At 44.2% G+C, this 13,480-nt stretch overlaps 1 protein-coding gene across 12 annotated transcripts in view; it reads right to left on the bottom strand.

The window, feature by feature from the left end:
• RAPGEF1 (Rap guanine nucleotide exchange factor 1) overlaps positions 1-13,480 on the bottom strand; it is an 86,679-nt gene that overhangs the window by 35,363 nt on the left and 37,836 nt on the right. For 11 of the 12 annotated variants that reach the window (XM_068656684.1, XM_068656685.1, XM_068656683.1 and 8 more), the window contains 6 exons: positions 10,464-10,620; positions 5,570-5,658; positions 5,032-5,184; positions 3,410-3,533; positions 1,905-2,088; positions 839-1,342 (listed from right to left, as the gene is read on the bottom strand). In XM_068656684.1, the coding sequence (XP_068512785.1) occupies positions 839-1,342; positions 1,905-2,088; positions 3,410-3,533; positions 5,032-5,184; positions 5,570-5,658; positions 10,464-10,620 (1,211 nt within the window). The remainder of the gene's footprint in view (positions 1-838; positions 1,343-1,904; positions 2,089-3,409; positions 3,534-5,031; positions 5,185-5,569; positions 5,659-10,463; positions 10,621-13,480) is intronic. The other variant, XM_068656687.1, reaches the window with a different exon arrangement.

Below are 13,480 nucleotides of genomic sequence, written 5' to 3'. Positions count from 1 at the left end.
GCAGTGTACAACTGCACAGCTAGCCACTGACCAGTAAAATAACATCCACTGGATCTCCCTGTATAGTCCACCGCTTCCTTGTCAGATCAGTATGGCTGCTTTTCTGGCAAGAGGTTTCACATTTTTGCAGCCATGAACTAACAAAATTAGAATAAGGTCACGAGCTTGAGCTGCAGTCGGCACTGGTGTGCCAGGAGCCTGGCTGGGGATGGCAAGTCTTTGCGTTTAGAGGCTGCTCATTTTAATGATGTGGGAAACTCTTAGGCGTCCAAAGGAAATGAAATCCTGTAGCAGAACAGCAGTGTTGGACACGAGGTTAACAGGGTTGTCTTGCACAGCTATGTGGGTGACTATGTTCTTATTGCCAAATAACTGCACTGGCAGTGCTCAGTTTTGGACAGAAAAGCAGCCCTTTCTCTGAGCTCTTGGAGGGTACCCAATTCTTTTCTGCACTGGGAAAACATTTATAAAATGGGGGAAGGAATGGACATAAAAAGGGAAGACAAACCAGGAAGATTTGGAAGACAGAGTGTCTCAGAGCTTCACACATAAGTAATGAAGACAATCTTCATTACTTCAAAGCAGAAGTAATGAAGATGCTGTGTGTTGCCATCTCCTCTGGGCCTGGACCATTCCAGGCTCAGTCATTCCCTGTCCACCAAAGACTGGCACTTCCCTGCCATGCCTGTGACACTGACCACGAGCGATTTTGACACTTATCCTCATGTAAGCAAGGGCTTGGGGTCACCATTACTTAGTGGTCATCAGAAATATGGCAACTGCAAGAAAAGGGAAAGGTAAAAATAAAAGTAATACCCAAACACAAGGACTTGCTTACTGTGTTTGTTTTTCTTCTCCGGCAGAGGTGGTGGCTTCTCTGGGTCACTGTTAGAAAAGTCAGCCATTAATTCGACCGGTGCTGAAGAGTTTCCTTGCTGGAAGGGCAAAACAGCAGCAAGTGGTGTGAAGGGTATTGATGCGACAGACCCTGCGTTCTGCATGTCGTCCTCTGAGATGTTATCATATTGTGAAGGGTGTCTTTCATACGAGATCCTGCAGCCTGAGTTATCTGAAGTCTGAGAGGCTGCGCTCCTCCTCTTCTTTTCTGGTAAAGCTGGAGGAGTCTCTGTTGGCTGCGCAGCTCCCGAGAGGCTGTAAAATTCCAGCGGAGGAGAGCTGCCCTGTGGGAGCTGGAAAGTATGTCCATGGAAAGGGGAGCCAGACTCGCCCAGGGACTCTGGCAAGGGGCTGAGGATACCTGGCACCTGCTGAGGTATCTGATCAGCATTCGAGAGGTCCTGCTGCAGGAATTCATAGTCCGGGTCATAGTGATCGGATTGATCTGGTTAAACAGGGAGGAAAGGAGAATCATCCATTAGTTTCTCTCTGTTACCGTTCAGCCCATCCCATTCCATCAGTTAATTAAGCTGTTCACTTAATCAGAGCGCACTATTCACTTCATCTCCTTGCAACGGGGACAGCTTCAGTAAAGTCCAGACTAAATAAAATTCTTACCTTATTTCTTCATGCTAGCAAACAAACAACATGAATTCAATAGGTAGGTCACTGCAGACATTACTATATTTCATATTTACATTTTTGTTTTATTTCCTAGAAGTCTAGCAGGGCTGCTACTTCCTCCTGATGTCTGCAGGCAAGGTTGAAATCAACCAAACATTCCCCTTGAGAGCTGAATTGAGTTTGAACACAATCATCTATAGCTAGGGAACACATTCCCCTGGGCTTTTTCCTATCCAACGGGATGTAATTCTGCATAGAACCGCCTGCAGTAACTGCAGGCTGACAGTTACAAGCACAATCTATTTACTGCGTCATGGCTATGACAGCTCCCAAACGGGAGTGATGGGGGCTCCTTCGGCAGCCCTGGCCATGTCCCTGCTTACCTAACGTTTCACAGCTTGTGTTGCGAGAGCACTGACCGCTGTCACGGTCCAGAGAGGAGAGCTGCTCGTCTGACTTGCTGAGTTTGCCGATGCTGCTGCACGGTGAGAGGCGAGGAGATTCCCCCCCGTAGGAGTGGCTGCCACCTGACAACCTTCTCTGGGCATAGCAGTCAACATCAAAATCCTGAGGCAGAGCAAAAAAAAACCAAAACAACAAATCATCAGCATTCCTGGCGGCTTGCTAGGTTAAGGACCAACCCAAGGAACAAACACCTGACAGAAAACCAGGGTGGGAGAGGATCAGTGCTGCTCGCCCTCCCTCGTTAGACACCAGAACCCCAGAAAAACTCTGATTGAAGGGCACGTGGCAGAGCAAGCCTGTGTAGGGAGCTCTGTGTGCATTTGTAGGGTGTGCTGTGATCCACAGAGGACATCACCAGCTGCTGAGGTGAGTGAGTTCCTCACCACCACACACAGCTGACGGCTGTTCATCAAGGCACCGATACGAGGTAACTGGATGGCAAGAATTCTCATTAAATAACGAGATTCATCAAATATTTGGTTAGTTTTTGTGTATGCAAAGGGTAAATAAGAGATAGTGGGATGCAGCTAATGTCAGCTCTCTGTGCCTGTGACTACATTTCTATTTCAGAAATTACCTCAGGCCAGCCTCTCAGGTATTCCCACCCCTGCAAACCAGTGTAAGTGTGATCGTACCAGTAACTGAGGCACTGCCACGGCTTTAGCTGGGTCAGCCAGCTGGCAGCAGAGGCTCCCTCCCTAAGCCAGAGCTGAGGAGGACAAGATTTGATTTTGCTGCACTTTTAACATGATTCAAGCCCTCACTGCTGAGTCAATCAGTTTCTGAAGGTGTGAAGCAAAATGATTCATTTACAATCCTGTAAACCCCACATTAGCATAAGCGACAGGCTATGACTAACACACACAGCCCCAAGTTTTCCATGCTTCTACCAGAAAATTTGCAAATCTCCCCAAAGCACCTGTAGCCGTCAGAGCAGATGCTTACACTACTGCTTAGGTTAAAAGATGTCTTAAATTGAGACTGGATGGATACAGACCTCTGATGTCAATCTGCTACAGGATCCCTAGCCTGTAAGTAAGCCTTGGTAATATCTTTACAAGATATTGTAAAGATATCAGGTTGGTTCAGCCAACCGCCCTACACTCTGGTCTATTTGACAGAGCACCACTCTACCTTTCTGATTTTCACATTCTGCTACACCTCAAGGCAACGAAGTTTGTAGAAATTCATTATTCAAGTACATCAGCAATGTAAAAAAAAAACTCAGCTCCTTCCCATGATTTCCTACATCGACGTTCCTGCCACTAAAGCTCCCGTTGCAGCACTCCTCAGTATGGGGCTGCCTGGGACGAGCAGGGGCGTGTTGGGAACCGCACGGCTGCAGGACCCAGCATTTCTCTGAGCTTCTGCTCCGCTCCGCAGCACGTCCCCCTTGGCTTTCACAAAGGGGTGATGCCTTTACCTGTCTGTTGATTCCAACGGGTAAACTGGACCCACTGGTGGCTCGACTCATGGGGGCCACAACTGCCACTCTGGTTGGGGAAGGTGCTGATTGCCGCTTTTTAGGGGGCAAGGCTGGAGGAGGGCTGCAAGACACAAGAGGCATTGATGCTTCCATTACTCAACCATCAGAAAGACTTTCAGAGGCTTCAGGAGCTGGCTTTGCAGAAAGCCTTTGCCTTGCTAGGCTCAAACCTCACAGTTTCTTGTCCAAAGCTGGCCAGAAGCTATTCAACGAAGTGGTGACAAACACCGATTTAAGAACACTCTCACAGGGAAGGTCCTGTGCAGTGATTTATTTTTTTAAGCTTGGAAAAGAGTTAGCATTTCAAAAACAAAAATAATTGCCGTTTGAAAAATTATTTTTAATGAAGCTAATTAGCACAGCAATTATTTTTAAATGAAAGCGGTGGAAGTCCAAATGAAATGTTTTGGTTGACCTGAACAAGCTTTCATTTCACACAAGTCTCTTCTTCCTCCTCCTCAAACCTTCCAGGTTTGAAAGGGGTTCAAAGTTGCAAAAATTTACAGGTCAGGAAAATTCCCTGTCTGCCTTTTTCCACTCCTGGTGAACTTGAGGCAACAGGTCAGTCAGTACTGCCATGCATATATGCGGCATGTGCCCACGTTTTGGCATTAATCGGTGTGGATACACACATTATTAAACACCCACTAGTAGTAACCAGTGAGATTTCAACCACTGTACATTTAGGTTTTGCTTCTAATGACAAATAATTCTGGCAGTTAGCAAACCTATGAGGTTCCCAAGAGCACACATATTCTGTTCCTGGATCATAACGGGAAATTTTTATAATATAACCCATGAGAATTCATAACGCATTGAAATGGGATTTTTTTTTTTCTGCTAACCACAGCCCTCAATGCTGCATTTTCAAATTAGCACACAACATGCATTTTCACACCATCCATTAGCACCAGTACTAGAGAAGAAAAACATCATACACACACACACCAAAAAGCTGTAAATTGGGGGTTTTCTTTTCCGTCCCAAAATAGAACGTAGAAACTTTCATGTGGTTACTCGCAGAACAGGGTAAGAACAGCAGAGTAAAAGATTTTTTTCACACAGTAGTGACTCCTTTCACTCTTAGGCTGATAACCAACGCAGAACCCCCTGGATGTGCAGGACAGGCTGGTAATTTCCAGCCGAGGTTAAGAGAACATTTCCCACTGGATATAAAAGCACACACCACAACTAAAACTGCACAGGAAACTGCTGCGCAGTGCTGTGCAGAACACGGTGTGTATTTACATGGCTTTAAATAAAAGATTTGATGCATTTAGGCAATGCCTCTCATCTGAGAGGCTCAAGCATTACTATCCTCACATAAAAAAAAAAAAAGGAAAGAAAGCAAGGAAAACACAATGAAGGGTACTGCTCAAAACAAGACAAAGAACATAAAGTCATGAACAGACTGCAGGAGCTGGGAAGAATTACCATGGAGGACTGGAAATGCAGAGGCATTACTAACACTCACAATGACCTCTCATACACATTTTGACAAGAACCTTAAAAAAAAAACAAGAGGCTGGTAAGAGGTACTGCTAGTTGGCCAGCATTACCTGTTTTCTGCCACACGAATGCAAGGCAGAGGGGGTTTAGGAGGTGCAACCTCTTCATCCATGGAGTCAGTCAGTAGCTCATTTGACTGAGTCATATTGGTTGTTTTGTTTAGGATCTCCATTTCTCGGTCTGTAAGGGGAAGTTCTGATGGGCTGTAACAAGCAAAATACAGATTGTAGATCATAAAACACCGCTGGAATGCAGCATGCTGACAGATTAATACGTACTTTAAATCATATGCAATGAGAGAAACCTACAGCAGAAGGCAGAATTCGCATCTGCAAGTAGAATTAGATGTATGTACAGAATACAATGTGCACACCATGGCCAAGTTCATTGCCAGGTTTTGGTAACTTCCCTATTATGGCATATTGTTCTTTCAAGTTGTCCCACTGTAATGCATAAGACTATGTAAAAAGCACTATGCTATCCATTGTGAAAAATATTTGAGTGCTTTAATCCAATTATCAGTAGCCAGAAATAATCCCAGCTACTGCATTAGATTGCATGCATGAAACACGTTTGTCAGTGACCCACCTGTCAGATTTACATGCTGGTAAACTGGGTTTAACTGGGCTGGTGGGAGAGGGATGCTCCTGCTTTTCAATCGTGAGTCTGACCAGCTCCTGGTGGGTGGAGGGGAGAGAAGAAAAAGGCAAGAATTACTACACATGTAACGCTGCACTCAAACCTTCTAGGACAAAAAGGTGCCACTGCAATGCACTCTTGGTTACCCAGGTATGGATTAACATTGGCATGGACACCAAGAGAGCTGTGAGCTGGGTGTAAATCTGATACCACAAATGAGGTGGTGCAGGGAACAGCCTGCACCCAGCAGCAGTTTAGCCATATTTAAGCATTTTAGCCACAAATTGTGGCCTTTTGGGGATTCTGCACAAAGCCACATACGTGTCTTTTTGCTGTGCTTCCTCTTTCCTCTGTCATCACAAGCGTGTTTCCCACAATACTCTAGACAATGGCAAGCTGACTTTACATAAAGCACAGAAATACCTTCTGCAGTTAAATATTTCATTTACCCAGTTAAAGAGTTAACTAATTGCTTTATATTTTATAAACAAGTCTTTCATGCATTCATTAAAAAAAAAAAAAAAAAGGTTTTCTGTAAGATGCCCAACAACAAATTAAATAGTGAACACCTTTACTAAAAGGCCAGCTTCCCCCAAAGCCAACTTTTAACATGCTAGCAGTGGAAGTCTCAGTAATTCAGGGAACTATCACAGTGTATCTGCTATAGACAGATAAGGCTGCGGATAAAGAGATAAGGGCTGATAATCCTGAGCTACCGGTCTGTCAGCAGTCAAAACCACAATCACTCACAGCAGAAGGATGGAGAGAGCATTTTACAGGTGTCTGAGGCCAACAAAGAGATCTGCTGCTCACAGATACAAACACATGCCCTCTTACAGCTAGGCTGGGTAACTGGCAGCGCCTCCTGACAGTACTGGCTTCCCAGCATATTATGCAAAGGAAATTATATGGGGTGATTTTTTATTCTATATATTTTTTAAAGCAGCCTGAAGTACAGTGTCATCATTCCGTTATCATCGTCACATCCACGCCTGTTGAGATCAGAAACTGTCACTGCCTCTTCCTTCTGAGGAATGAGAATATTCTAGCCCACGTATTTCTGTTTAAGGCTCTATTTAAAGCTGAACAAGACAGCAGATGTACAACAACAGGAACAAAGCACTGCCCTGGATGTGCGAGGGATGGAAAACAGAGGCCATATCAAGTGTACACCCCAACTGATTTGGGTTTAGACATCACACTCACAATCTTGGTGGGAGCTTGGGGCACAGAAATAATTTACACCGTGTCCCCCCAGCACACAACAAAACGCTCAGCTGTAAAGAAGCTGTCTTGGAAAATCCCCCACACACTGGGGAGGAAGAGAGCACCCAAATGTCCGTTTGGGCTAAGGCTATGAAGCTGTTCCCGTCTGGGGCAGACAGAGAAGAGCCCTGGCCAGGAACAGCATTTTCTGAGAAGCCTCGATAAGAAAAAGCCCAGCACCAAGCTGACCACAGCCGAGCACCTCGCCAACACCACCTCCGAACTGGGCCACATCTGCCAACAGGTAAATACCATGCAAGAGGGTCGCAACACCATCAGGGCTTCTGATAACCTATAAATGTCCCTGTGGTAAGGTACCTCACACACTATATAGAAAAGAAAAGTCATTAAGGCTCTTTTATCACAGAAGAACCACACAAGCAAAGCGGACACTGAATGGACCTCAGATTCCTCTGATGAATGTCCCCAGGTCTCCAGCTCTCATAGGAGAAACTGATTTTTGAAGATGGACTTTCCACTGTTTCATTCTTTCTTTCAGAATGATCTTTAATCAAAAACTTGCTGTTCCTTTTAGACTTCCAAATTCCCCTATAAAGCTTACGGAGCATCACAGGAATGGGAGCCTACGATCCCCAAACAAGGCTTTTCTGTGAATTGTGCAATTTGGAAACCCGAGTGACACCGCTCGATGCCTCCGGCTCTGAGTCAGTGTCAGGAGTGAGCGGTGACCCAGGGGATTGCCACCTCCTGCCTTTGGGACAAACCCCCACTGCTGAAGAGGTTTCTGGAGACTTTCCTGGGCTCAAACCGACCCTGCAGGACCACCAGGTGCTCCCGAGCAAGAGCAGCCACACAGTGCGTGATAAGGGAAATAAAACACATGGGCGTTCAGACCTAAAGCCAAAACGCTCTGTAGATGTTCCTGGCCACAGAAAGGGCTATGGAAGGAAAAATGCCACCATCATTTGTCATCGTTACTGACACCCAGGGCCGAAGGGCTCGGGAAGCTTCCCGGTTACACCGGCTGCTGTGGCTGCACGCCTGCCTGCCACATGGGAGCGTGTGTTACAACGTGAAACAGGCACGTTTGGCTCTAAAGTGTCTGTAGAATTATCAGCACATGGCTGCTGTGGAGACGAACAAATAATAAAACCACACACCAGAGACACTGAGACAACAAATGACTGACAACACCTGAGGGGACCACTTCTTCCTCTAAACTCAGACAAATACCACCAGATTGCCCAGACCCCGGCTTTTTCTCCTCTCCCCTAGCCCCAGAAGAAGAACTGGTGTTTGGAAACCAAGCCAGGACCTTCAGCGTGCACACCGAGGTAATCAGCATGTGCCTGAACCAGATGCACGTTGCGCTGTTGGTTATCAGCAAGCAGAGATACCTGCAGCAGTAATTAGAGCTAATTAAAGCCTCTCCACAAACTTACGCTACTTCAGCAAACTGGAACTTCCAAATGAGGCGCTTTTTAAAGAAGTTATGTAATCAAAACAAGGATTTTTTTTTTTTCCTGTTATACACAGCTAGCAAGGCGCTAAGACCTGAGATGAAAACAGCAAATAACACAAGTGAAGCAGAGCCTCGTTCATGCTCAGTTCTGAAAGTAAAGGGGGAAGTAAGCACTGAAATGTGGAAGTGGAGCTGGTGTGAGCTGCCAGAAAAACAAGAAAAGCTCCCCACAGCAGAGAAGTGTCCAACTTCTCAGTTCTGCTTCCAGATACGAAGGCTGCCCTGGCCCTTCTAAAATAAGCCTCGCTCCTTGCTAGGCAGCAGGAGATGAGCTCGAGCCACTTCCAAACGCTGACCTGAGGATGGGCAGACACATCCACATCTGCCCAGACGGCCTCACATCTGCTCTAATCACGCTCCAAGCTGACCAGACACGAGCCAGCTCCAAGTGGACGGCCAAAATAACTTTCAGTCCAATGGCAAGAGGAGACTGCTACAGCCACGCTGCTCAGCAGGGCTTAACAGCTCAGGCGTAGCGGTGCACGGACCTCCCTGCATCACCTCCAGCAGACGCCCCAGAGCTTCCCCCTCCGACAGGCACGGTGCTTTGGCTGGGAAGCCACAGGAACCAGGTGCTTAAATCTTGCTTGAAGTGAAAGGACAGCCGGTGTCCGAGTCTGATGCAACGAGACCTCACCACTGTAGCCTGGATCCTGTGCTAACACGGGACCGTACAGGTTCATGAAGTGATAGCAGGGTGAATTGTCTCACTATGTACTGGGGTCCTGCAGTTCAGCTACCACGGTGCAGATTTTGACGTACTACAAATTGCTGCTGAATTCCAACGCTAACAGAAGCTGGGACGTGACGCTCAACTCTCCTTCTCCACCCTGCTGTGCAAATTTAATACTGGCTTTACCTTCCAAATCTGGAGCTTAAAGTTGAAGGGCATATTGTGCAAAATAATCCTGGAAAATCTGTCATCTTTTGGTGATGGAAATGTTTTGTTTGAAAGATGTTTGTTTTAATGGCTCAGCAAGTCATACTAGGGTTTAGTAGCTGTGCTTAAGTAACGTTACAGAGATACTCAGAGCACGCAAACAACACACCAAGACTCCTGAAAACACGACAGGCAAAGCCTGGGAGATCCATTTGATTTTTACATTTAACTCTGGGTAATAAAAACTAACCTGAGTTTGAGTCCAGTGAAAGATAATTGCTCCTGATATACCAATCCAAATGAAAAACCTGCTGCAGTTCTTAAAAATCTACCCCAAATGTCCTACTGTGCTTCCTTTAAACATTCCTCTTTCAATTCAGCCCTGCTTAACCTTCTCTACAGTTTTCAGAATAAGATTTCTAGGAGATATGATGGTCTCTCCACAGTGTCCTGAGCCCGTGTCAAGCAAACTTTTAACTGCAGTGCCAGGACAGCTGAACGCACAACTTCTGTGGCGATCAGCAGAGGGAAAACAGTAAGGAACAGTAAGAAATAATGGGTACCAAAAACTTACTGGGAGGTAGAAGGGAAGCCAACAGATTTTCCTGGGTAGGGCAGGGAGGGAATACTGTAAGCAGGTCTCACAAAGGATACAAAGGTTTCCGTTAAACGTTTCCATTAGTTATGCAAAATTAATCTCCAGAAAACTGAGCTTAGCTCATCACCGGTCCCACACCCTAATCCAACTGCTGAAAGCGGTGACGTATCACTGACAAATACCTTGAACCTTACGTTAAAAGATGAAGTTGGAATCTTTGATTCTCTGTAGGCACTGACAGGAAGCATTTCCGTTAAATTTTGTCTAGACATAAAATATACAAACTCTGACCTGTAATCTGCATGGGAGATGGGGAGAATGGCTTGCTGAAAAATTAATACAATGCTCAATAAAGAATTAGGGCTTCTTGCAAGCCATCCAAATGCCAGGGTAAACATTTTAGAAGTGCACACTAATGGTGAAACCATTTATGCTAGTCTTTAAACAGCACACCAAGCAGGATCATTTCACTTACTGAGCTGTTGATCTGAAGTAAGTTTACTGAAGCCAAGAGTAGATCTTACCTGCACTTAAAAACTTCAGATTTTCACCTAGATCTTTTCTAAAACACAGATACTGTATACTTTCTATAATGTACAGTACTTGTCTCACGTACCTTAACTCCATCCAGAACAGCTTTTATGACATCCTTAACTGTTGTCACCATCTCCTTGTCTTCCGAATTCACACCCTCCAGCATCACTTGATCAGACCAGCGAATGAGATTGGCCAGACTCTGGTACACACGGCTGTAGCAGGACGAGATGGCAGAACTGGACAGCATGGAAGGAAATAGACAAGAAAAATAAATAAAATGAAATTGTGGAGATAATACCAGAAGTTTCTACAAAGTGCTTGATTTAAAGTGTATTTCATACTGTTACAATTTTGATTGTGTCCTCTGTTGTTCTCTTTTTAACTCTGACATTCATCATTTGTGTTTAGCAGGTGACAAAGCCAGGGTTTCGACTCCGTTGCTGTTGCTCTCCTGTTCACCAGTACCAAATGGAACAACAGCATGAAAGTACAACCAACCCATTATCTGGGCTGCAAGTCAACACAGCAATGCTCAGAAAAATGCTCTTCCCCTTTTAATTTACACCTCCATCCTATGCCTTAACTTCAAAGGTAACTACTGTATCCTGTAGTTAAGCCTAATTGATATTATTTCAGCATTAACTATGCTTTTCTTCCTCCTTATTAACTCTCCCAAAAATGTCTTAGATAATTGAGAGATGACTATTCATTCTTTTACAAATCATTTTCTCACTGTTTATAACGCCTGAAAACATGTAATTAAAACTTGCTTCTTAACAGAAATTGAACTGAATGAATTTCAGGTCTGGAAGAGGAAGGGTGTTGCTTTGTTTTGCTTTTAATGAGAAACAGAACTGAAGCTATTGTTCTGAAGGAAAAAAAAAAAAAGAATTTTGGAAGGATGACAACTCCAAATAAAAGTTAACTGTAACAACAGTGCTTGCAGGCATTTTCCTGGCCATTCTGAAAACACTTACTTCATTGCTAAACAAGGTGTGCTAACAGGACTGCTGATGGCAATGCTTCAACAATTCTTTGTAAAGTTAAATCAATTTCAAACTGCATCAAAACCATAAAGAGATAAGAGAAGGTGCAATCTTGCCATCATTACTGATAAGAGTGTTCTGAACCTTCCCGTTTCTGTCTGGTATCCATTTTACACTGGCTTAACTCCAGTAATTTCATTATCTGTGAGAAGAGAATCAAGCCCACAAACTTCAATGAGATTATTGAGGTGAACCAGGTTTGCAGAACCAGGGATAAAACTATTGTCAAGTTACAACCAGAGGGATACAAACAATGGCAAGTGCTTTTCTGTTTGTTTGTTTTAAAAGCATGGTGCTTGCCAGTTGTTCTAATTTTAAACGGAATTATCTTCGTAGGAGATATTTCCCAAATAGGGCCCTCCCCCATCTCTTTCTATGGCTTTGATTTCTTTGCCATTAATCTTCAGCCTGCTTCCTCCTAAAGAGGCAGTAATTGAAAGCCCATTCTGTGCTAGATTTAATTACTTTTTTCCTTGATGCAAATGCTTCCCCTCAAGCAAAAAGAAGTCCAACAGTAATTGTAGGGCTTTCTTCCACACTGACACAAGCCTTGCTCGCTTTTCTTGAGGGGGATTTACCATCGAAACCACCCCTTTATGTCCTGCCACGACTCAAAATAAAGTGTACAGGTAGGCATGAAAGGACATGGCTTTTTGAGAATGTCAAATCCTCTTTTAATCTGTGAAGTCAAACAAGGCAGAACGTACACACAGGATCCGTGCTGTAATGCATGTCATTTCCAGAGAGTACAGACTGCTCCACTGACAACTAGCTACAAAAGTTTTGCTCATGGGCTAACTGAGGATATCCAACTGTCGAGGCTACACTACTAAGAGAGAGGTTGTAAGGGATTTGAAGAACAGAACCATCTGCAATATTGCTGCTGCTGCTGCTAAAGACCATGTAGTTGGTATTTATTTCCAAATATATTATTGGAAGAAAAGATCGCCCAGCAAACACCCAGAAGATACACAAATCAAAGCGAGTGACTACAAAGATGACATTTTCTATCTATCCTAAAAATATTTGCTGACATTTTACATGTTCTCCTGATGTAAGGGGAAAGTTTGTTCTTTTTTTTATTAAGTGAAAGCAGGTGCTTGTCAGAAATTTAATGACTGCGGGAAACCTGATAGCAAGGGAAGAAACTTCTGTGCCTGAACCCAGAAGCCTGGTGAATGCTCCAATTCTAACAGCTATTGCTCTTTGTACTTCTACAAACCTAACCTAAATTGCACATCTCCTGTCCCAGCCACAGCTCTTAGCCACCCATTGTGTCCTTCCATTTGTACTGTCACAGAAAACCAGGCCCTCTACATTAGGACCAAAAAGCACTAAGCATCTGTTTATGAAATATCAGCACCCTCCAGCTAGCTGTCTTAGCCATACCATAAACCCTTCCCGCATCAGAACTGAAATAAACATCTCGAACAAGAAATTTGGAGATGCTTACTGGGAAAACAAACGGGAACAGCGCAAAAACTGGCAGGATTCAGAAACCAAAAATCTGTGCATTTCTTGCTTAATTTTGTGCTTTTGTGTGCGTGTGCTAGTTCTGCTCATTCTTTATTATTCAGCGATGTTTGCTTGCTTTGTTTAAATCAATTGCTCCAGCATCTATGAACAGCAGCTGTATCTCCGTGGCTTGATGACTCCACAGATTCTTATAATGCACGCTGAGCTTTGTTTTGGCAAATTTCTACATCTTTTCTGGCTTCAAACTCATTGCCTAACTGGTTAAAACATAATACAGTAGGCATCAGAGCAAACCTATAAATAATCTGTTGAGAGCACACAGGAATGAACTTGAACTGGCTAATCTGCTGAAGTACATCTGTTTACTTCTGTTCTGTATCTGGTCCAGTAAATTCAAAACCAAAGCAGCAAACAGTACAGGCTGACTTCTCTAATATTGGGACGGATAAAGTGAACTCAGAAAGGGATTACCCTGAAGATAAGCTGTTTTTCAGGTAGAAGCTATTGGACTTTGCTAGCTTTTAGCATACTACATGGACTTCAGAAACCGTACAGAATTTAGAGGAGAATAAGA

The sequence above is a fragment of the Anas acuta genome, chromosome 20, assembly GCF_963932015.1.
Source record: "Anas acuta chromosome 20, bAnaAcu1.1, whole genome shotgun sequence".
In the NCBI taxonomy this organism is placed as follows: Eukaryota; Metazoa; Chordata; class Aves; order Anseriformes; family Anatidae; genus Anas; species Anas acuta.
This window is presented reverse-complemented; position numbering and strand designations above follow the sequence as displayed.